This window comes from Loxodonta africana, chromosome 11, assembly GCF_030014295.1.
Source record: "Loxodonta africana isolate mLoxAfr1 chromosome 11, mLoxAfr1.hap2, whole genome shotgun sequence".
Taxonomy (NCBI): domain Eukaryota; kingdom Metazoa; phylum Chordata; class Mammalia; order Proboscidea; family Elephantidae; genus Loxodonta; species Loxodonta africana.
The window spans coordinates 28,634,632-28,658,517 of NC_087352.1; the positions used below are offsets into that span (position 1 = coordinate 28,634,632).

General features: G+C 47.0%; 2 protein-coding genes across 8 annotated transcripts; one reads left to right on the forward strand and one right to left on the reverse strand.

Annotated features, from left to right (window-relative positions):
- The first annotated feature begins 294 nt into the window (after positions 1-294).
- On the forward strand, positions 295-7,111 carry ZNF584 (zinc finger protein 584). Of its 5 annotated transcripts, none has more exons than XM_064294342.1 (3): positions 295-1,999; positions 3,799-3,930; positions 5,499-7,111. In XM_064294342.1, exons 2-3 carry the CDS (start codon positions 3,876-3,878, stop codon positions 6,503-6,505), a joined length of 1,062 nt encoding a protein of 353 aa, XP_064150412.1. In that variant the 5' UTR covers positions 295-1,999; positions 3,799-3,875; the 3' UTR covers positions 6,506-7,111. The 5 variants fall into 5 exon arrangements, with proteins under 5 accessions (XP_064150412.1, XP_064150411.1, XP_064150410.1 ...); XM_064294341.1 differs by lacking the exon at positions 3,799-3,930 and having other exon boundaries at positions 296-1,005; positions 1,855-1,999; XM_064294340.1 differs by lacking the exon at positions 3,799-3,930 and having other exon boundaries at positions 297-1,083; positions 1,855-1,999.
- A 6,514-nt stretch (positions 7,112-13,625) lies between these two features.
- ZNF132 (zinc finger protein 132) lies at positions 13,626-22,881 on the reverse strand. Of its 3 annotated transcripts, XM_010586665.3 has the most exons (3): positions 22,311-22,881; positions 20,893-21,061; positions 13,626-16,131 (listed from the first exon to the last, which is right to left on the reverse strand). In XM_010586665.3, exons 1-3 carry the CDS (start codon positions 22,371-22,373, stop codon positions 14,183-14,185), a joined length of 2,181 nt encoding a protein of 726 aa, XP_010584967.2. In that variant the 5' UTR covers positions 22,374-22,881; the 3' UTR covers positions 13,626-14,182. The 3 variants fall into 3 exon arrangements, with proteins under 3 accessions (XP_010584967.2, XP_064150390.1, XP_064150391.1); XM_064294320.1 differs by lacking the exon at positions 22,311-22,881 and having other exon boundaries at positions 20,946-21,057; XM_064294321.1 differs by lacking the exon at positions 22,311-22,881 and having other exon boundaries at positions 20,801-21,009.
- Between the last annotated feature and the right edge of the window lie 1,005 nt (positions 22,882-23,886).

Below are 23,886 nucleotides of genomic sequence, written 5' to 3' on the forward strand. Positions count from 1 at the left end.
ACAGCCCAAAGGACCCACATGACATAGCTCCTGCTCATCTCCTTGCCAAATAGCTCCGCGGACTTGCTCCTCTACTGCCCGGAAACCCAGGCTCGGGGAGACGAGACATTTGCAGCGGTCACAAAGCGTATAAGGATGAGGCGGCAGGACCTCTCCGACTGTCTGCCATCACCGCTCGGGTTTCCACGGGCCAGGTGAGCCTCCTGTACGCCGTTCCTCAGCAGCCGGCGACCACCTGGTGGTGCACAGTACCGCGAAACACAGAAAGTAACGGGCCAAAGTTGACGCCGGAAGTCCCTCCCCCTCCGGAGCGGCCTTTCCTAGAATAGGCACCATCTTGAGCCGTTATTGGCCGCGTCGCTGCGTATGCACGGAGAGGTTCCTTCTGGGTAATGTAGACTGCCCGAGCTTCCCGCACAAGTCCGGAGGGCCCTCTCCTATCACCTTGGCAACGACCAAGCGGCCCTAAGATGGACGTAGGAAAATGATGTCATGATATGGGGCGGGCGCTAACCCAATGAAAGCTCAATCTAGGGACCCTTCCGCCCCGTCAGCAGTGAGTGGGGCCGGCTCCGGCTTTTCGGTTCCCGTGCTCATTCTGCGGCTGTTGGTCTGTTCAAAGTGGCGGGAAAGACGGGCTTTCCAGGAGACCACAAAGGCCCGAGAGGGACAGAGCTCCTCACCACCCCTTCGCGCGCGTCGTAACCCCAGGCAAATGGCTCCGCCTTCGTGACACTGTCGCCGACAGTGAAACGGCCGCCACGAGTCCCGCGGTCATCGCACCCCTGCTTCGTCCTCGCGGTTTCCAGGACGGTTCCCTAGTCCTCGGGCACATTTTACACGGGAGAGACTGGGCTTGGAAAGTTCCACGGTCAGCCCGAGGTCGCTGCTCCCAGGGCGGCGGCGTGGGAAGGGGGCGTGTCGGCTGAGACCGCTGATTCTTCCGGGTTGGTGCCTCTCTCTGCACCATTGTGCCCAAATGTTCCGATGGCCGGGGTGGCACAGGTGAATGGAAGGCGCCAGGATCCCCACCCAGTGGGTCTGGACTCTGAATGTGCCTCACGAGGAGTAAGGAAGGTTGTGGTAGGTGAAGGGTCAGCATGTGCGTTGGCAGAGAAGGAAGAGGGCAGGAGATGTCTGTGTTGTGTGTGTGGTTCCGGGCCGCTGGAGTGTTGATGCTTGATACAGAGGCTTTCACCGCAGGGCTAGGGGATGCCCTTTGCAGTGGGGGCCATTGGATGTGTAGAGCTGGACTTGGGCAGCATGGGACTCTGGTTGCTCATGCTAGTCGCTGTCAGGACACCATATACAGAGCGGCATGTGGGGAGGCCAGAGAGATGTCTATGGGGTGAACTGGTGGGCTTGTGTTGTGGAGTTTTGAGCATGCTGCGGGACAGAGTCTGACCCTTGTGGGTGGGAGGCAAACCAAATGGCTCTGAGTTGGATACTTGATGTCTAACGGAGAAAGATATGTGTAGGCTTGGTTGTGATCTGGGCGACACAAAGGGATTTGGCTGGAATGAGAGAGAGCAGGCCCTATGTACCAGAACATACGTGGTCACCAGCCTGTTGTTCCTGTATGCTGGATGCAGTGTCCAATAGCACCATAGGAAGAGAGAGGCACCAATGGCACTGGGGCCCTGGCATCCCACCTGAGGGGTGGATCTTGGGAGAAGAAAGGTATGAGGGTGTGTGGTGGTGCTGGTGCTGGTGGTGGTGCCTGGGTCTCACAGAGGAAAAGGAAGTCTTTGGGAGATGTGGCAGGACCCTGTGTCTCTTATCAAGTACTTGTATGTGTCCATCTGTCCATATTTTACCGTGCTTTTTTGCCCATCCATTGACCCCATGGATCAGCTGAACCCATCAATGCAGAACGCAGTGACCTTTGAGGACGTAGCTGTGTATTTCTCCCGGGATGAGTGGAGGCTCCTTAATGTGACCCAGAGGCACTTGTACCATGATGTGATGCTGGAAAACTTTGCGCTTATTGGTTCACTGGGTGAGTTCCTCATGTCACCTCACAGCATATTGACTAAAAAAAAACTACCCTGTGCTTTTTTCTCTTGGAAAGTTCTGTTTGTCCCAATGCCATAGCATAGGTGCTGCTCCTTTCCAGAGTTCCTTGTTGTAGGTGCTGTGGGTGCCAAGACTGGGCCATATGCACTTCCTTTGCTTCTGAGCAGCCCTATTAGCAGCCTCAACACCTGTTGCTCCTGGGCCTCGTGTTGCAGGATCTGGGGTCAGGTGTTTGACAGTGAACCTAGCAGATCCCACCCAGCTTGTCCTCTCTCTGACCCTGTGACTCTGCTGAAGTAATGACATGCAGGTTTTACCTACTTTCTCCAAAATAAAATTTCCAGGGCCCTCCCTGGTCCAGGTCTGAGCAAAGAATCCTAGCACCCAACATAGTTACTGTCTGCACAGATTTCTCAGCTATTGTGTAAGATATTTTTAGATGGCTTTTTTTTTTTTTACAACTTCATTGAAATATAATTCAAATGCCATTCAACTCGATTTAAAGTATACAATTTGGCAACCATCGTCACAGTCAATTTTAGAATATTTTCATTACCCTAAAAAGAAGCCGTGTACCCTTTAGCCATGATCCCCCAATCTGTTTAACCACCCCCCAGCCCTGTCATTGTTAGGTGCCATCGAGTCAGTTCTAACTCATAGCAACTCTGTGTATCACAGAATGAAACACTGCCCAGTCCTGTGCCATGCTCACAATCATTGTTATCCTTGAGTCCATTGTTGCAGCCACTGTGCCAGTCCATCTCATTGAGGGATTTCCTCTTTTCCACTGACCCTGTACTTTACCAAGCATGATGTCCTTTTCCAGGGACAGATCCCTCCTGACAACTTGTCCAAAGTATATAAAATGCAGTTTTGCCATCCTTGCTTCTAAGGAGCATTCTGGTTGTACTCCTTCCAAGACAGATTTGGAACCACTAATCTACTTTCTATAGATTTTCCTATTATAGGCATTTCATACATATGATATTATGTAATATGTGGTCTTCTGGGACTGCTCTCTCATTTTCTGTTTTCTGGAAGCATTAGTGAAGGATTGGTGTTAATTCTTATCTAAATGTTCTTATTGTTCACCAGTGAAGGCATCTGGACCTGGGTTTTGTTTGCGGGAAGTCTTTTTTTTTTCCTAATTCAATCTTTTTATTTGTTATAAGGCTACAGACTTTCTATTTCTTATTGAGTCAATTTTGGTAGTTTGTGGTTTTCTAGGAATATGTCTATTTTGTCTAAGTTATCAAATTTGTTGCCACATATTTCTTAATATTTCCTTGTAATCCTTTTTACTTCTGTGAGGTCAGTAGTATTTTCTCCATTTCATTCCTGCTTGTACTAAATTGAGTCTTCTCTTTTTTCTTGATTGGTCTAGTTAAAGTTTGTTAACTTCCTTGATCTTTTCAAGAACCAACTTTTTGTTCATTGACTTTTTCCATTGTTTTTCAGTTGTCTGTTACATTTATTACCTCTCTAATCTTTGTTATTTCCTTTCTTCTTAGTTTCCTCTTTCTACTTTTCTAAGATCTAACATCCATCTGTCAGGTTCTCATACTGTGGTAGCTTACGTGTTGCTATGATGCTAGAAGCTATGCCATTGGTATTTCAAATACCAACAGTGTCACCCATGGTAGACAGGTTTCAGTGGAGCTTCCAGACTAAGACAGACTAGGAAGAAAGGCTTGGTGATCTACTTCCAAAAACTAGCCAATGAAAACCTTATGGATCACAACAGAACGTTTTCCCACTCACTTGCTTTGGATACATCATCAGGAGAATCAATTGCTGGAGGAGGACATTATGTTTGGTGAAGTAAAGAGTCAGTGAGAGTAAAGAAGACTTTCAGTGAGATGGATTGGCACAGTAGCCACAACGATGGACTCGAACATGCTGGCCATCATGAAGGTGACTCAAGGCGAGGCCGTGTTTTGTTATATTGTACGTAGGGTGTCATGAATTGGAGTCAACTTGACAGCAGCTGTGTATCTCTCTATTTCTATCTAAGGAAATTAGATTAGTGATTTGAGATCTTTCTTTTTTAATATGGGTGTTTATAGCTATAAATTTTCCTCTAAACATTGTTTTAGCCGTATCCCATGACTTTTGGTATGTTTTTGTTTTCATTCATCTCAAAGTATTTTCTAATTTTCTTGCTCTTTTTTTTTTTTTTTAATTGAACCATTGGTTATTTAGTAGTAGGTTGTTTAAATTTCATATATTAGTGAGTTTCCCAGATTTCTTTCTGTTGTTGATATCTAATTTAATTTTATTGTGGTTGGAGAACCTACTCTGTATTATTTCAATTCATTGAAATCTATCAAGGCTCTTTTTATTCCTAGCAAATGGTCTATTCTGGAGAATGTTCTATGTGATTTTGAGAAGAATGTGTATTCTGCTGTTGAGTGGAATGTTCTGTAGATATCTAGGTCTAGTTGGTTTTTAGTGTTATTCAAGTCTGCTATATCCTTGTTCATTTTCTGCCTAGTGATTCTGTTACTGAAAAAATGTCTCCAGCTATTATTGTTGAATTTTCTATTTCTCTCTTTAACTTTATCAGTTTTTGCTTCAAAAAAGTTCATTTTTTTCAGTACTCAGTTTTTATTCCTGGTTGCCACAATGACATGAGCTCCCTGTGGTAGGTAATGGGGTGGGTTAGCCTTGGCTTGGTCTGGCCTTGTACTACCTCTCCTCCCCGAGGACTTACACCTTCAAGATCCCACGTAGTTGCCCAGTTGGAGGGCATCGAAGAACCCTGGGTGCCCAAAATGTCAGGTGTTATTCTGGTCAGCAGATAAGAGGCTAGGAGGGGTCCTGGTCTTGGTGAGTGGGAGCTGGGGGAATGCCATAGTTTTAGGGATAGGCTCAAGGCATGCTGGGTGCCTGTGTGCACTGGTGCTTTGATATTTCTGAGGCCAGTTACCACACCTTATTCCCGCCTTTCCTCTCACTCCTGGATGTTCTGCACTCTTGCCATCTCTACCATGACTCTCAGGCCTTGGATGATCCCACCTCTTTGGCCTCTGTGTCTTGTGATTTCCCCTTCTTTGTGCTGTCCAGTATTGACCTGTTCTGTGTGTGAATGAGATGTGCACATGTACCTATGTAATGCTTGAACACTAGCTACTCTGTTGCAACCATTTTTTCATGAGACTGATCACACCTCTCTGCACAGTGCTCACCTGTCAGCAGCAGCCAAGGCCCTGCTGAAACCCTTTGCAGAGGAATAAATTACCCTAACTCTCATTCCTGCACTGTACCCTATCTTTGTGTCCTCATCCCTGTTGATGTCTCTCCCTTTCTGTGGGCTGACCAGGTCCTGTCCTGCTGATTTGGCCCTTCTTCACCCACGCCCTTCTCCCTTCACCTTTCAACAAGCCCATGGACTCGTTCATGGTTGTGTTGGCATGTACCGGTGATGAAGTTTCCCCTCCCTCCAATTCAACACTCAGTAAGTGACATTTTTCTGTTTTCAGGTTGTCTGTGTGGAGCGGAGGATGAGGGAGCCCCTCTCGAGCATGTGAAGAGCTTCAGAGCCTACCTTTTAAAGAAGCCCTTTATGCATGGGGAGTCTGGGAAGGATGTTCCAGTCAGATTGGGCTTCTTCCATCTTCAGGCTACTCACAGTGGAGAGAAGCCACACAGGAGCACCAAGTGCAGAGAGGCCTTCTCACACAGCTCCAGTCTCAAGCAGCAGCAGGGAGTCCATGCTAGACAGGATCCCTTTAGGTGCAGCAACTGTGGAAAAGCCTTCTTGAAGGCCTTTGCTCTCCTGGATCACCTGATAACTCACTCTGAAAAGAGATCAAACACATGCCCAACAGGAAGAAATGCTTCTAAAGATAAATCAATCCTTGTTAGTCCCCAAAAAATTCACAATAGAGAAACATCCCATGTGTGTAATGACTGTGGGAGGGCCTTCAGTTACCCATCTAAATTGAGGAAGCACCAGAAAGTTCACACTGGAATAAAACCTTTCAAGTGTAGTGAATGTGGGAAAACCTTCAACCGCAAAGATGCTCTTGTTCTGCACAAGAGAATTCACACAGGAGAAAGGCCTTATGAGTGCAGTAAATGTGGGAAAGCTTTCAGTGTTCTGTCTACCCTCATTCGACACCAGAAAGTTCATATTGGAGAAAGGCCCTATGAGTGCAGGGAATGTGGGAAATTCTTTAAGTATAGTAACAGCTTCATTCTTCACCAGAGGGTTCACACTGGAGAGAGGCCATTTGAGTGCAACCAATGTGGGAAGACCTATGTAACCCACTCTGGGCTATATCAGCACTGGAAAGTTCACACTGGAGAACGGCCTTATGAATGCAGCCTGTGTGGGAAAGCCTTCACTACCAGGTCTTACCGCAATCGGCACCAGCAATTTCACACTGAAGAGAGGTTGTATGAATGTACAGAATGTGGGAAAGCCTTCAAACATAGTTCTACCCTCCTTCAGCACAAGAAAGTCCACAGTGGAGAAAGGCCTTAGGAGGACAGGGATGTGGGAAAGCCTTTAGCCATGGCTGTCACCTTGTCCAACATGAAAGGTCTTACTTCAGACAGGCGATCAAGGCGAGTAGCCTTTATGAGGATCTGGGAGAAGCTAAACCTCATATATCCCAACACTTACCTTGGGGAGATTCACTGTAAGTGCCAGGTATTTGGGGAGGCTTTTAGGAGCTTCGTCATAATTTTTGACATGCCCAGTGTCCTTGGCAGACATGTCACTGCCAGTGCCTGTGGAAGAAACCATCCTGCATTTATCATCTGAAGGTCCTCACAGTGTGTGCCAGTCTCCCCAACATGCCCACGGAAGGCAAACTTCTGTATTTGTTCTTCTGTACCCAGGAGAGAATCATGAGTGATCAAGCTCATGTGGAGCTTTCATTCCCTCCCCACTGACTGGTTTAGGTGAAGACATGACCCAGCTCCGGCTAAGGGGACCTGAGCCAGTATGTGCAGGGGACTTCCGGAGATGTTTTGTCTTCTTCATGGACACTGTTGACACTACATGTACTATCTGTCATAGATTTGTCCAACCCTGGAACAGACTGCTTTGGAAAGTGCAATAATAAAGGTCTTATTGTTTAAGCCATCTTTAATATTGGGGCTTCTGTTCCATTTGTGTGGAGGGGTTGAGAAGAGAGTTTGGCTTCACCAGAATGAATAGAGGGAATGGCTTTTTGGGGGGATCTTTGACTTTGCTTCAGAGGAGGCAGAGAATGATAGAGAGTGGTTCTCAATCAAGTGTTGGCCTGATTTGCATTGTTGCCTAAGGTCTCCAGGGAAAGACTGAAGGGCTTTGTGGGTGAATTTTGTGACCTGGGTATCAGGATTATTTGTGAGCCCAGAGGTCACCCTGATGAATGGTGTATTTGGTGTGTGATACTCGAGTGTGGCTAGGCCCACCGAGATTTGGGTCTCTTGTTCCCAGGGAGTATTCTGCAACTTCTAGTATTGATGAAAGGAAGCTGTTTCTAGAATCAACTCAGAAGCTGTGTCCTCTGGAATCTAGAACTTGTAAGGAAGGGTTCACTGACTGTAAGGGGCCAGATGGGAAGAATATGTAGGTATGGAACCACTAAGTATGAAGTAATTTGGAGTTGGGGGTGTCTGGTAAACTATTAGGGTTGAACCATTTTAAAGGGGCACCTACAAATATTCCAGCAACTATGGTTTCATGGGGTGAGGGTATGCAGAACTCAGGAATTGCCGACCTGTTATCTGTGGCCAAGGTCACTGTCAGAGCAAATAAACTAAATTTTTCTGGATTCCTGTAGACTCCCTGGACTGTTCCTCTCATGGCCATCACCTTAGGACTGAGAGAATGCAGATCCTGGAGTGTGACTTTTGTGACCCAGCCAGTGTCCCTGATTTCTCTGGTCACCATGGTCTTAGTTGTCCAGTTTCTGCTGCCACTGTGGCAGGCTGTTCCTCTGAGAGCTCAGGGGAGAGAGGTGGTGGGATAAATATATGGTTGCCACATCTGGCTTGTGTAATTTTAAAAATCTTGGAAACTATTTCCCCAAAACAAAAATAAAATGTCAGTTCAGCAAAACCTGTGTTTTGGATGTAGCTGTGTCACTCGTCCCAAAATTGTGCTTCTTCACAAGAAGAGAATGTTTCCTAGAAGCAATGTTTGGGGAGAGAGCAGGAGACCCCAGATGTGAGGGGCTTTGGGCCACAGTGCCCATCTAGTATTGGTGGTGGAGTTTGAGACTGCTGCTGCTGCTCTGCCTGGGCTGATTCTCCCGCACAAATCCCAATGGCAGAAACGATGATGACCACACCAGGGGTAGAACCCCAGGCAGGGTTGCAGTCAAGGGAATTTGATGCCCTCAGTTTTTCCCCAGTACCCCACCCCCAAGCCTGATGAGGCCATCCTCCCTGGGTGTAATATTTGTCTACCATCAGCAATGGGGTTTGTGTGGAGGCTGAGTTTAAGTCCAGCTGACCCATGTGGGACTCAGACCTCCAAGAAAATGGGGGTAGGGTAGGCATTTGTCATCAGAGCTCAATTCCTTGTGCCCTGTGTGAGTGGCCATGGTTAGATCTCATAAAATCATCCACAGCACATGGGCGACAGGTTCTCTTGTTCTTTCCTTGAACTTGCTCTGGTCCCTCTGGGACTTAGTACACAGATGTACACCTGTTGGGTGTGGGGAGTAATGGGCAGTTATCCCTGGTGATACCAGAACATCCTGAATAGAGGCCTGGTGGTTTTGACCTGCCTATGGTACCAGTGGAAACCCTGGTGGCATAGTGCTTAAGTGTTACAGCTGCTAATCAAAAGGTTGGCAGTTCACAATACATGGAAAAGGTCAGCTCAATTGGACTGGACCAAAAGCAAAGAAGTGTCTGGGATTAAATGAATGCTTCAAAGGTCAGCAGAGCAAGGGCGGGGGTTTGGGAACTATGGTTTAAGGGGACTTCTAAGTCAATTGGCAAAATAATTCTATTATGAAAACATTGTGCATCCCACTTTGAAATGTGGTGTCTGGGGTCTTAAATGCTAACAAGCGGCCATCTAAGATGCATCAATTGGTCTCAACCCACCTGGAGCAAAGGAGAATGAAGAACACCAAGGTCACACGACAACTAAGAGCCCAAGAGACAGAAAGGGCCACATGAACCAGACAGAGACCTACATCATCCTGAGACCAGAAGAACTAGTTGGTGCCCGGCCACAATCGATGACTGCCCTGACAGGGAGCACAATAGCGAACCCCTGAGGGAGCAGGAGATCAGTGGGATGCAGACCCCAAATTCTCATAAAAAGACCATACTTAATGGTCTGACTGAGACTAGAGGAATCCCAGCGGTCACGGTCCCCAAACCTTCTGTTGGCACAGGACAGGAACCATCCCCGAAGACAACTCATCAGACATGAAGGAGACTGGACAGTGGGTAGGAGAGAGATGCTGATGAAGAGTGAGCTAATTATATCAGGTGGACATTTGAGACTGTGTTGGCATCTCCTGTCTGGAGGGGGGATGGGAGGATAGAGAGAGTTGGAAGCTGGCAAAATTGTCACGAAAGGAGAGACTGGAAGGGCTGACTCATTAGGGGGAGAGCAAGTGGGAGTACAGAGTAAGATGTATATAAACTTATATGTGACAGACTGACTTGATTTGTAAACGTACACCTGAAGCTCAATAAAAGTTAATTAAAAAAAAAAAAAGGTTGGCAGTTCAGATCCACCAGGCGCTCCTTGGAAACTATGGGGCAGTTCTACTCTGTCCTATAGGGTCGCTATGAGTCAGAATCGACTCGATGGCAACGGTTTTTTTTTTTTTTTTTATGGTACCAGTTTGTATGGGGCTCACTTGTTTCATCACTTTTAGCCCAGACTGGCAGGCAGGTGCCATCACCCCATTCTTGCAGCTGCCATCTTGGCTGCACAAGACTCCTCTACCCTGGCCAGTGGTAGTGTCCTGCGGAATCCACCCAGCAGTTCCCTGCCCCTGAGCATATTCCTGTTCCCTCAACTTATCAAGGATGCCATCCCCAGTTTCCTCCTCCTCTCCCAACGACAGTCCTTCTACAATTAAGCTGAGATGATCCCTCTTCTGTGAAGCCTCCCTGACTCCCTCCTTGAAGTTGACATTTTCTCCCTTTGTTTGTCCTTTAATACTTTGATCTCAGGCCTGACACCGGTCCTAAATTTGTACTCGTGATTATATCCTCACAATTGAGTGTTTTGAACCAAGAGATACATTTGTATTTGTTAAGGACCCAACTACAGGCAAGGGTTCAAGGCTTCATTGATCTTGGGGACTAGTGCAAGGTAGGTATTTCTTGCTTTTTGATGTTTATTTAGAGGCAAAGTGCTTATTTTGTGTTTATTTTTCTGTGGTATATGATGTGCTAGGTGATGATTCAAGTTGGTAATCGTTATGAATACAAATGAAAGTCTCCATACTAGGAGAACAAGGTTGAAACTGTATGTTCTCAATTTGGTATCTTGTCTCACAAGACTGAAATGGTTCACAAGGCTGGACACGATCATGCTCTGTAAATGTCTGTGAGGAGGGGCCTTCATGGTCTCTTACTGAGTCTTTTCTTTTTCTCCCATTCTTTTTTTTATTGTGGTGAAGACATACACACCAAAACATCTGCCAACACAGCTGAGTCTCCTTAATGTTGAGGATTTTCATTTTAAAAGCCAGGCTCTGGAATTTTATCATTTACTGTCTTAACCCCTCAGCAGACTAATATAGCTCAATTTTACTCAGAGAAATGGAGAAAGACCTGAACAGGATTTTGCTAATAACAATTAAAGAAGTATATCCATTAATCATTTTCAGTCAGTTACTCATCAAATATTTACTGAGGACATGCCTCAAGACTAGTCAACCTGAAGAAATAATGATTGGATTGGTGATGGTCATGTGACATGAGGCAGGCTAGTGACAGAAAGAGGACTCTGGCTCTTGGCCCCTGGTTCACCTGCCAGGAAGATGGGAGCTGAGGCTGCAGGCAGCCACCATTTCCTTAAAGAAAGGCCTGCCTGGAAACCAAGCAAGCTGGATGATGGCAAGAGACAGAGTCCTTTTGATCTCCTTGAGGTCTAGATCCAGTTGTCCTTGAAGCTGTACAAAAAATTTTTTGTTCTATAAACAAATAAATTATTTTTGTTGAAACGTTTTGGTCCTCCCCCACAGTGGTCCCGACATATTGCCATTCCCACTCCTGCTGAGGAAGGCTCAGGACAGAGCCTCCTGGAGCTCAGCAGACTTTTCTACCACACCCACGGACAGGGTCAAAGCCATGGCCAGGCTCTCAATGCTCAGATTCCACCAACATCAAGGCTGATCACGTTGTGCACTCTGCCTTCTTACTCCGAATCACCCTTCCCTGACCTGGGAAGTACGTGACAGCGTAGCACCTGCACAGGGAAATGGGCCACAGCCCTAAAGGAGGGACCAGAGTCTGCCACTGGTTCTCCTAGTCTGTCTAGATGAGCCCAGGCTGCTGTGAAATTGCACAGCTTCTTGATGATGGCAGTGGATTGGTAGTACTCTTTACAAATCCTCTGGGGCGTCTTGGCCGTGCTGGACACCTATAGGCTGGAACTAAACTCCCAGGCCTTCATGGTTGGGTGTGGGATACCAGGGCAAAAGGGCCAAATCTTGAGGGCAACAGACACCATGGGCCAGAGCTCCATTTTCTTTTTGGGATAGACCACCTGACTGGAGTACAAACAGGGAATGATTCTCTGAACATGGCCGCGTCTCGGTGAAAGGGGATGTACTTGGCACTACAGCAATTCCAGTTGCTCTTCCAGCTCTCAGACTCCAGTTTCACTGAGAGAAAATGCAGGTGAAATGGGTACATTAAAATTAGTGATACTGCTCTGAAAGGGGACACAACAGTGGATTCCTGATGGAACAGGAGAACAGTGGGATGCAGATCTCAAACTCTCGTAAAAAGACCAGACTTAAAGGTCTGAATGAGAGTAGAGGGACCCCTGAGGTCATAGTCCTCGAACCCTCTGTTAGCCGAAGACTGGAACCATTCCCAAAGCCAACTCTTTAAACAGGGATTGGGCTGACCTACAAGACAGAAAATGATACTGGTGAGGAGTGAGCTTCTTGGCTTAAGCAGCCACATGAGACTATGTGGGCAGCTCCTGTCTGGAGGCGAGATGAAAAGCCAGAAGGGGACAGTAGCTGGTTGAATAGACACAGGGAATAAAGGGTGGAGAGGAGGAGTGTGCTGTCTTATTAGGGGGAGAGCAGCTAGGAGAACATAGCAAGGTGTGTATAAGTTTTTGTATGAGACTGACTCGATTTGTAAACTTGCACTTAAAGCACACACACACAAAAAAATTAGTCATAACTGCACAAAATAAGCAGCCATGAAAAGCTTCCCTTCTCTAAAAGGTAGAAGTCAACTGCAGTGGTCACCTGAGTCCCCAGGAGATAGGCATGAGGACAGAGACCCAGAAGTCCAGAAGTGCAGAGAATCGAGAGAGGTCTTGATTGACACCTACTGAGGATGCCCCCTTCATAGCCCTTGTCACAGTTGCCAGTTTACATTTGTTTGCGTGATTTATTGAGGAATGCCTATTTCTCCACTAGAACGTCAGCTCCGCAATGGTGCAGTGACAGTGCAGTCTCCAACACAGTACCAGTTTAAGACAAGAGACAAATAGGTATGTAGACTTAGGTAACGTGCTTGAGTGCAGGAAGAGAGACTCACTACTGTACTCTCTTTCCCTTATGGTGCCCCTTTTCTGCCCCTCCCCAAAGAGTCAGCTGTAAAGATGGGGCTGTGGTCTGGGCCCAGCACAGGTTCTGCAGGGTAGCCATATATTTATTCAACAAATGTCCCCTGGGGGCCTACTGTTTGCCAGACTCATGGCTGCAGCTATGAGTGGATGGGGCAGGCATGGTCCCAGCCCACACTCCATCTCAATTCCATGTGCAATATAGAGATTTAACATGGAAACAGATCAAAAAACAAGGTACTCGCAGATAGCGGGTAGAGACCTGAAGGAAATAAAATAGAGAGGTGACAGAAAGAGAAGAATGCTATTTCAGATTGGTGGTCAGGAAGACCTCTCTGAGAAGGTGGCTCCAGAGGAAGAGTGTTGTAGGCAGAGGGACTGCAGTGCAGAGGCCCTGGGAAGTAATGAGCTGGCAGGCTAGAGAAGCAACCAGGAAATTTTGTGGCCAACCTGGGGGTAGAGAAGCAGGGCATGAGGTTAGGAACCAGGTCATATGGGGCTTTATAAGCAGGGATGAGGAGTTTGGTTTTTTAACATGGGAAGCCACGAGATGGGCTCACTGCTCCAAGGGAGGCCTGGGCTGTGTGTGGGGAGGTTGGGTGCTGAAGCCCATTTCTGAAGGTGCTATGCTGTCAGGAGCTGCCCAGGTCAGGGAAGGGCAATTTAGAGTAAGAAGGCAGAGAGCATAACCCGATCAGCCTTTACATTATTGGAATCTGGGCCTTGAGAGCCTGGGCATGGCTTTAACTCTGTCCACAGGTGTGGTGAAGTGGGGACCACTGTAGTGGAGGACCACACATCAGGGAGAACTTTCTCCCTTTTAGGGGTCTTAAGCCCAACTTCAAGTGACTTCATTGCAAATAAATAAAGCCTAGGATTAACGGTGACTTAATTAATAAGGTTTTTATTATCTCGTAGTATAGAGCAGACCAAGGTAGGTGGTTCCAGGGAAGAGTGCTTTGTGGACTAAGAAGACACATCATGTGGTTACATACATACTTAACCACATCCATGAGAAACATGCACTTTCCTGATAAGCCCAAGTGGGATATCCCTTGAGGCCCCTTGGTCAGTTCATCACCTAACACTTTCAGAGGCAATGGGAAGGCCCATTCCAACAGGCCCAGGAAAACCCTGATTCCCTCCAGAAAAGTGAAAGGGAGGCACGGGGAGCTGATTTCCCTGTGCATGTGGAGATGACTCGTGCAAAATTTGGATCCAGGCAGGATGGAGACAGGTTATGGCTTCTGTAGTACATTCCACAGGTGAGGCAGCTCTTCTCAGTTATCTGGGCTGGTCAGAAAGGGCAAATTGACTTCTGAAGGCTTTTCCACATCAGCGGTACATGTACATGGGTGGGTGTTTTGGTGCACAGAGTTTGACTTTGACTTCTCTGAAGATTTTCTCACAAAGACTACTTTTATAAGGCTCCACTCAGGTATGAATCCTTTTATGCTGAGCAAGGTTGCAGAGGCGGCTGAAGATTTTCCCACATTGGCCACACTCAAAAGTCCTTTCTCTGGTGTGAACTATCTGATGACGAGCAAGTGTGGATCTTTCACTGAAGGCTTTCCCACACTGGCTGCATTCATATGGCCTCTCTTGTGTGTGAATTCTCTGGTGACGAACCAGGTGGGAGTTACTGCTGAAAGCTCTCCCACATTCCCTGCATTCATAAGGCCTTTCTCCGGTGTGAACTCTCCAGTGATAAATAAGGCTGGACTTGCGGCTAAAGAATTTCCCACATTCACTGCACTCATAAGGCCTTTCTCCTGTGTGAACTTTCTGGTGTTTAATGAGAATGGAGTTTTGGCTAAAGAATTTTCCACATTCACTGCACTCATAAGGCTTTTCTCTGGTGTGAACTCTCCAGTGCTCAATGAGACTGGAGCTGTGAGCAAAGGCTTTTCCACATTCACTGCATTCATAAGGCCTTTCTCCAGTGTGAATTCTCCAGTGCTGAATCAGGCTGGAACTGCGGCTGAAGGATTTCCTACATTCACTGCACTCGTAAGGCCTTTGCCCAGTGTGTACTTTCTGGTGCTGAATGAGGGTAGAGTTATTGCTGAAGGCTTTCCCACATTCGCTGCACTCAAAAGGCCGTTCTCCAGTGTGAACTTTCTGATGCCGAAGGAGATGAGAGCTTTGGCTAAAGTTTCTTCCACATTCATTGCACTCAAAAGGCCGTTCTCCAGTGTGAACTTTCTGGTGCTGAACAAGGTTAGAGTTATTGCTAAAGGCTCTTCCACACTCACTGCATTCATAAGGTCTTTCTCCAGTGTGAACTCTCCAATGTTGAATGAGAGCAGAGCTGCGGCTAAAGCCTTTTCCACATTGGTTACATTCATAAGGCCTTACTTGGGTGTGAACTTTCTGATGCCGAATGAAATTGGAGCTTTGGCTGAAGGCTCTTCCACATTTGCTGCACTCAAAAGGCCTTTCTCCAGTGTGAACTTTCTCATGTCGAATGAGGTGTGACCTGTTATTGAAGACCTTCCCACATTCACTGCACTCATAAGCCCTTTCCCCTGTGTGAATTCTCTGGTGATGTACAAGTGTGAGTTTGTGGCTGAAGGTTTTTCCACATTTAGTGCACCCATAGCATCTTATTCCAGTGTGAAATTTCTGGTGCTTCCACAGTTTAGACAAGTGACTAAAGGCTTTCCCACACTCCTTACACACATGGGATGTTTCCCCAACATGAAATTTTTGGTTGTTAACAAGGGCTGAATTTTCCTGGAAGGAATTTCTGCCTGTTGGGTGGCTATAAGGTCTCTTTTCAGAATGAGTTTTGAGGTGGTTGAGGAGGGCAGAGCTCTTCAGAAAGACTTTCCCACAGTTGCTGCACTTGGAGAATCCCTGTGTAATATGGATTCCTGGGAATAACCCAGTGCTGCTGAGTCCTGGGAGCTGCCCTAAATTGGAGCTGTGTGGGAAGGCCTCCCTGCACTTGGTGCTATGTGGCTTCTCCCTGCTGGGAATGGCCTGGTGCTGGAGAACATGGTTGTCTGGGACATCCTTCCCACGCTTTCCACAAGTGAAGGGCTTCTCTGACAGGTGGATATTAGAGCTTGTCACGAACACGTCCCTGTACTTGTCCCATCTGAAAGCTTTCTCACCACTGTGCTCCTTGTTTTGCTGATAAAGGTTTACACTGAACCAGAAGTCTCTCCCACATGCTCCACACATGTATGATTTCTCTTCAGGGTGTGCTTCTTGATGCTCACCCAGGTGTAAATTATCTTTCAAGAATGGGCCACACATGTCACACATGTCAATCTTCTGGGTGGAAGGATCTGTCTTGGGGATTCTAACCTGTGACACTCCTACAGAAACACCCTGCTTCAGAGACGATTTTTCATCCTCTATTCCATGCCAATAACCTGAAAGCAGAAAAATGCCAGTTAACTGCATGTTCTATGTGGTGGACAGCAGTGGCTTCATTAGAAATACATGACTGACATACCCAGGAATGATTCCAAGGGATTGCTTGCAGGCTGAGGGGGTCAGTATCAGAGTGAAGAAGGGCCTGCTGTGCAGGGTTGGCTCCAGCCAGGCCACAGAATAAGGAAAGCCTCACCAGGGGGAGGACACAGGAATTGGGCATAGAGCAGAAAGGCAGCATTTCCAACTCACTTCTCTACAAATGGGTTTCAGCAAGGTCTTGGTTATTGGTGGCTGGCAAGTGCTATGCAGATGCATGTGCCTAGGCCCCAGAAAATTCAAGTGCAACTGAATAGTTGGTGTTCAAGTATTATTTGGAAGTATGTGCACATGTCCTGTCACATTAAGAGGAGGCCAATATGGGACTGTAATGCCTGGGGAACAGAGGAGGGAAGACCAGAGAGGTGACGCCCAGCCATAGGCAGTGAATTACAGTAAAAATGGCAAAAGTACAAAGTGTCAGAAGGGGAAGAGAAAAATGGAAATAAGGAGGAGCCACTGGTCTTGGCACCAGAATATCAGGTTCCTGGCATGTTTTTGAGCACATCTTCAACATGACCCCTATGCCCAGCTCACACTCATCAAGACCAGGACCCCACCAGGTCTCTCTTGCTATGGCTGGAGTCACAGCAACTCTGTTGGATACCAGGGATCCTCATTTCAGTCTACTTGGGAGCTTATGAAATCTGAAGGGTCAAGTCTTAGGCAGAGGAGAGGAGTAAGAGGCCAGTCTGGTCCCAGGATCTCGGATAGCCCTCAAAAGACCACAAAGAGCTTGAATTATTTTTATAACCAGGAATACAACTCAATATTACAAAATGAATCTTGAGAAGGGTCTTGCAAGAATATTCATAGTGATCACTACAACCAGTAACCATGTCAGTGTTCATAGTTCCTGACACAGCAGGACCTGGAAAAATATTTTGTGACTTCTTAGAAGAAAATATAGGAGTATATCTTCACAACATTGGGTCAAGCAATGATTTCTTAGATACGACATCAGAAGTACAAGCAATAAAACACTGTACACAAATGTTCACAGCATTAATTCATAATAACCAAAAAGTGGAAACAACCCACATATCCATCAGCAAATGAACAGATAAACAATGAGAAACCCACATAATGGAATATTGTTGTTGTTAAGTGCCATCGAGTCAGCTACAACTCACAGCAACCTTATGTATTTAACAGAATGAAATGTTGCCCAGTTCTACGCCATTCTTATACTTATTCAAAAATAAAAATAAATGAAGTAATGATGCATGCTACAGCATGGATTAACTTCAAAAAATTATGCTAATTTCACCTAAAGAACAATAAAATGCTAAAAAAAAAAAAATTACGGTAAGTGAAAGAAGCCTGTCACAAAAAATCAGACATTATTGTCTGACTCCATTTATATGAAATGTCCAGAATAGGCAAATACATATAATAGTAGATTAGTGGTGCCATAGGACTGGCAGGAGGGGATGAACGAAGATGGGGAGTGACTTCTAATGGGTACAAGATTTCTCTTAGGGAGAGGAAAATGTTCTAAAATTAGATGATGGTGATGGATGCATGACACAACACTGTAAATATACTAAAAAAAAATTGTATACTTTAAGTGGGTGAACTTTATGGTATGTTATATCTCAATAAAGCCTTTTTTAAAGTGTTTCATGCAAGAGAGGTAAGAGCCTCAGTATAGAGGGGCTGTGGCTCTGCACTGAGTCACTCAGGTCAACTCAGGATTGAACTAGCTTGCTGGGATCTGTTAGGCAGACTGGAGATACCTGATCTCTGACCTCTGCTCACACAAGGTTTTTAGACAACAGCTATTAAGACTGCTCATGTGGAAGGCAGGGCCAAGATGGCAGAATAGCCAAATGCTTCTGGTGATCCCTCTTACAACAAAAACCAGAAAAAAACAAATGAAACGATTATATTTATGACAAGCTAGGAGCCCTGAACATCAAAGGCAAAGTTAAGAAAATGAACTGAGCAGTAGGGGGAGGGAAAGACGGTTCAGCAGCAGAGAGGAGTTGCCAGAACTGAATCACTAGGATCCCTCAGGCACCAATCCTGGGAGCGGCTGCAGCGAGCTGGTAGAAGCGTTTGGCCGCAGTTTCCTCAGGGAGAAGCAGCCAGCTGCACAGCTTACTCACCCCTCTGGAACCAAAGAGGAATGGAGCTCTTAGCAAAAGCTAAGTACTTGCATATATTTTAATGTGCCCCCCCCCAACCTCCGAGCAGGCTTCAGGGGCTGTTGATTTCCCTGGGCCTGAGATAGGTCCTATTGAGAGCCCTGAGCCATCCTCCTGCCCTTGGAGTAGGAATAAATTCACAATTGGGGGAAAAGATAGTTCGCCAGCTCCACTAACCAGGGGAGCTCAGGACAGAAACGGCTCCTGACCAGGCATAAATGGTCCATGGACTATGAATACCTTTCCCTGCTGCATGGACCTGTGTGGGCCTATTTCAGGAGAATAGGCTCTTGTCAGACTGCAACCATTTCAGCTGTGCAGTGAAGAGGTGGGTATTTGATATTTGACACTGCTTTGCCTACTAAATAGGGTCCTCACCTACCCAAATCAGGGGCCTAAGGACTGGTGGCTCCACTCAGGTCACCCAGCCAACCGCGACAGGGGTCCAAGGATAACTGTTACCTCCCAGTCTTTACAACCAAAAGCATTGGTTGTCCACGGTCTGTCTGCAGAACCCACCCACCTGTATGCTCCACAGAACACGGACACACTTTCTTCACAGACACTCGGGGGATGGTTCTCAGCCCCCTGCCTTGTTCAGAGCATGACCCTCTGCTGCAACCAGATACCAGTACCTACACCAATCAACCCAGCCCCTCTGAGACTGTAGGACAGAGCCTGTACCACACACTTGATGATCAGCTGCCTGGACACCTGAGCTGAATTCATACAAGAAAAGTGAATGGACTCCTAGGCTGATATACCTGATAACAGCTCTAGCCATCTGGTGACAGGACGTAGAGCTTCAAAGGTGAAAATAATCAAGCTAGCTCACTCAAGCAACCCATTTGGGCATATCAAAACAAAACAAAGCAAAAGCTAGAATACAGTAAGCAAAGATAAAATGAACAAATACAATAACTTATAGATGGCTCAGAGAAAACAGTCAATATCAAATCACATAAAGAAACAGACCATGATCACCTCAACAAGCTCTCAAAACAAAGAATCAACAGATTTTCTGGATGAAGGTGACTTCCTGGAATTACTGGATGCAGAATTCAAAAGATTAATATTCAGAACTCTTCAAGACATCAGGAAGGAGATCAGGAAGGAGATCAGGCAATATACAGAAAAAGCCAAGGAACACACAGATAAAGTAGTTGAAGAAATTAAAAAGGTTATTCAAGAACATAATGAAAAATTTAATAAGCTGCAAGAATCTATAGAGAGACAGCAATCAGAAATTCAGAAGATTAACAATAAAATTACAGAATTAGACAACTCAATAGAAAGTCAGAGGAGCAGAATTGAGCAAGTGGAAGGCAGAATTGGTGAGCTTGAAGATAAAGCGCTTGGCACCAACATATTTGAAGAAAAATCAGATGAAAGAATTAAAAAAAATGAAGAAACCTTAAGAATCATGTGGGACTCTATCAAGAGAAATAACCTACGAGTGATTGGAGTACCAGAACAGGGAGGGATAACAGAAAATACAGACAGAATTGTTGAAGATTTGTTGGCAGAAAAGTTCCCTGATATTGTGAAAGATGAGACGATATCTATCCAAGATGCTCATCAAATGCCACATAAGGTAGATTTTAAAAGAAAGTCACCAAGACATATTATAATCAAACTTGCTAAAACCAAAGATAAAGAATTTTAAGAGCAGCTAGGGATAAATGAAAAGTCACCTACAAAGGAGAGTTAATAAGAATAAGCTCGGACTACTCAGCAGAAACCATGCAGGCAAGAAGGCAATGGGATGACTTATACAAAGCATGGAAGGAAAAAAATTGCCAGCCAAGAATCATATATCCAGCAAAACTGTCTCTCAAATATGCAGGTGAAATTAGGACATTTCCAGATAAACAGAAATTTAGGGAATTTGTAAAAACGAAACCAAAACTACAAGAAATTCTAAAGGGAGTTCTTTGGTTAGAAGATCAATAATATCAGGTATCAACCCAAGACTAGAACACTGGACAGAGCAATCAGAGGTCAACCCAGACAGAGAATTCACAAAAATAAATCAAAATAAAAAAATGCTCAAAACAGGGTAACAGTGATGTTATTATGTGAAAGAAGACAACATTAAAACAATAAAGAGGGACTAAGAAATATAGTCATAGATCTTTCATATAGAGAGGAAGACAAGCTGATATAAAGAAATAGAAGTTAGGTTTGAACTTAGAAAAATAGGGGTAAATATTAAGGTAACCGCAAAGGTGACTGACTATCCTAGAAACCCAAGCCAGTGCCGTTGAGTCGATTCCGACTTACAACTAACTATCTTACTCACTAAAATAAAATACAAGGACTGTTCATGTGGCTGCTCAGGGAAAGGAAGGCCCAGGCCTGGCACCCACCCACACACACACACCCACACACCCACACACACACACACACACACACTTACGAAGCAGCATCTGTGGTCCCGCTTTGGGATGTTCAGACAAAGGTTAGGGCAGAGGCTTGTCACCATGATGGGGCAGAGCATAACGGCCTTACCCAGTGAGGTCATGAGCTCAAAGGTCTCCAGCATTACATCATAGTATAGGTACCTCTGGGCAACATCAAGGAGCCCCCACTCCTCCCGGGAGAAGTACACAGCCACATCCTCAAAGGTCACTGGGCTGTGCAATGATGGAACAGCTGAGCCAGGGGGCTGACAGGTGGGCTGAAAAACAAATCCAAAAAATCAAATGGGTACATCTGGGCCTTTGACCTCTGACTCAGGGTCTTGCCACATCTATCATTAGCAGTTCCTCTTCTGATGCCTCTTAGTCTGTTACCGCCGCACCCACCCTTGCCCTCTTCCACATCTGCGTTTCTACATGTTGTCCCTTCATCAAAGCCTTCTCCTCCTGACTCAAAAAGCCCAGATGTACTGGCCCCCACCTGTGGCTTGGGGACTCTCCCAACTGACCTATTCTGTCCCTGCTACTCTCTGTGAGCCTGAAGAAACCCCCAGGCCCCAAGGAGGATGGCCACAAAAACCTGGTGAGCTGTAGAAGTAAATCAACCCAACCCCAGGCTCTACTGTCATCCTACCCTTTCACTTCTATGTCTCATTCCCTGTCCGAGATCCACCTCTCCTTAGGAGTTTGACCACCATCATGAGCCCATATCACGGCTGCACCTAGTGTTCATAGACCATCCTTTACTCCTAGTAAGTCTTTAGCCTGGACCTGGCATAACTTCATACTTTCATGTTCGGCGGCCCACTTGGCACCTCAATTTGGCAATCTCTATGACAACATAGCCAAAACCAACTCTTTAACTTCCCCCTGAAATCAAGCCTTCACACCAACTTCCACATCTCGGAAACTTAGGATCAGCATTGATATCTCACTTTCTTTCATTGCCCCATCAGGAAAACTAGTCACCCTACTTAAAAAGCAAATCCAGAAGCCAACCATTTCTCTCCTCCCCACAGGCACCCCTCTAGTCCACCAACTCTGCCTCTACCCTCACCTCACAATCTATTGTTGACTCTGCAGCCAGAAGAAGCCTGTTATAACCTGAGTTCCTTCTTCTACTCCAAACCTTCCGTGGCTTCAACCCTGAGGACCAGCTACTCAGGCTGCCATTCCAGGTCTGAGGCCTGACCCCTGTTCTGTTTCCACCAAATGTATACGTAGTTCCCTGAACACTTCCACCTACCTCATCCTCAACTCCAAGCAATTTGCACATGTCACTATACCTGGGACACCTTTCCAGACCTCATCCCATAAAAAAGGATTCCAAAAATGGGAACCACTCCATACAACCCCTGGCCTGAATTCTGAACAGCCTCAGGCCCAGAATCTGTGGGCAGGGTTAAGGGAAGTCTGAGTTCCCGGATGCCATCATCCCCTATATTGAGGCTCCAAGACCATGAAGGTGGGGATCCCAGCGAGTGAGGGCTTGGAGCATCCTCCACTCACCTGCACCGGATCCATCAGCGATGCTGCCAACCCCACGGGAACCTGTGGGTGGAGTGGGGCCATGGGGAGGGGGGGGAGATCCCGACCGGTCCGGTGGGCTCAACCGAACGCCCACTCCCCTACTGGGCCAGGTGACCTCGGGCTGACTTTTGCAGTCCAAACCTCAGTCTTCTTCGGGTTAAAATACGCCAAAGAAGCAGGCAGGACCACGGTGACTGAAGGCAACTACGGAGGTTCCGGAGACTCGTGGCCCCCGTTCCACAGACGACAAACTGAGGCTCACGGAGGCGGAGTCATTCGCCGGGAATCACGGTGCCTGCAAAGGCGCAGTGAGGGGCCCGGGCCTTTCCCCTGCTCTCTTCTCAGCCCTTAAGGCCTCCAGGAAAGGCAGCCCTGATCCGAGGGTCAGTTCCTGTGGTCGCCTGCGAACGGACCAGCAAGGCGCAAAACTGGGACGGCTAGGGCGACAACGGAAGTCCTGTTCTACACGCTCTGTCCGCGCTGAAGGCCCCTGGTCTGAGTCTTGATTGGTTCAGGACCCACCACTACTGTGACACCATTTCCTCCAGCTCTTCGCTGTGCAGCTTGGTGGTTGCCAAGGTGATCAGACAGTGCGAGCTACAGTGGCCGTGACGCGAACTACATTATCCGAAAGTCCCCTAGATGAGTGCTGGCATCGATGCTGGCCAGTCAGTACAGGAGAGAGATTTTCCAAACCGGCGCGGCGGCGGGTGGAAGTTCTGGCGTAGGCCTCTGACCGTTACTTTGGGAACTCGTGGTTCTGTCTACACACAGGTGAAGGACCGGCTCGCCGGGCTGGGGACGGCTTTCTAGAAGGCACCCCGGGCCCGCGGAAACGGGAACGAGGTGCGGCCCGAGAGTCAGAGAGGTCCTGCCACCACTCCAGTACGCGCCGTGATCGCGGCTAACATCCAGCCTCCCCGAGCCTTGCTGCCTCCGGCAGTGGAGATGGCGGCTCTGTGGAACTGTCGGGACGCATCGTGCGGGGTGTTCGCTGGAGCCTGCCAAAGTCCATCCGTGCCCCTCAGCTGCCCTGGAATCGTAACCCTTGGCGTTGCGTCCACTTTGCGGAGCAGGAGACGGAGGCTCAGAAAACGGGCCGGCCTGAAGTCACCTAGCTTGTAGCGGGGCTGCAGGCGTGATACGTGAACCAATCGACTTGGCACGTGTGAAGGAGGGCTCTCCTGGCCCCCAACCGACTGGACTCTGAGCCCCAGTGTCCCGAGTTTCCGACTGAGAAGCGCTGGCCCGGGGTCTGCGTGTTCAGAATAGGGGGGCGTTCATAGCGGGGCGGGGGGGAGCGGTCTCCATTTCATAATCCAGTATAATACGATGTGGACGGTGTTACAGGCGGAGGATCTCCATGTACAAAGGCTTCGCCTCAAATTGCTGGACTGTTTGATAATACATCAGCGATTAGTTAACGTATGACGTTGGAGTCTTGTTTACTAGATGGAATGAGTTGAGAACAGAGCAGGGATGCTTTCAGGGAGACTGGTCTTCATGGGCCCTAACAGCATCTGACTCAGAGCAGGGCAACAAGGTATGGAGCCTC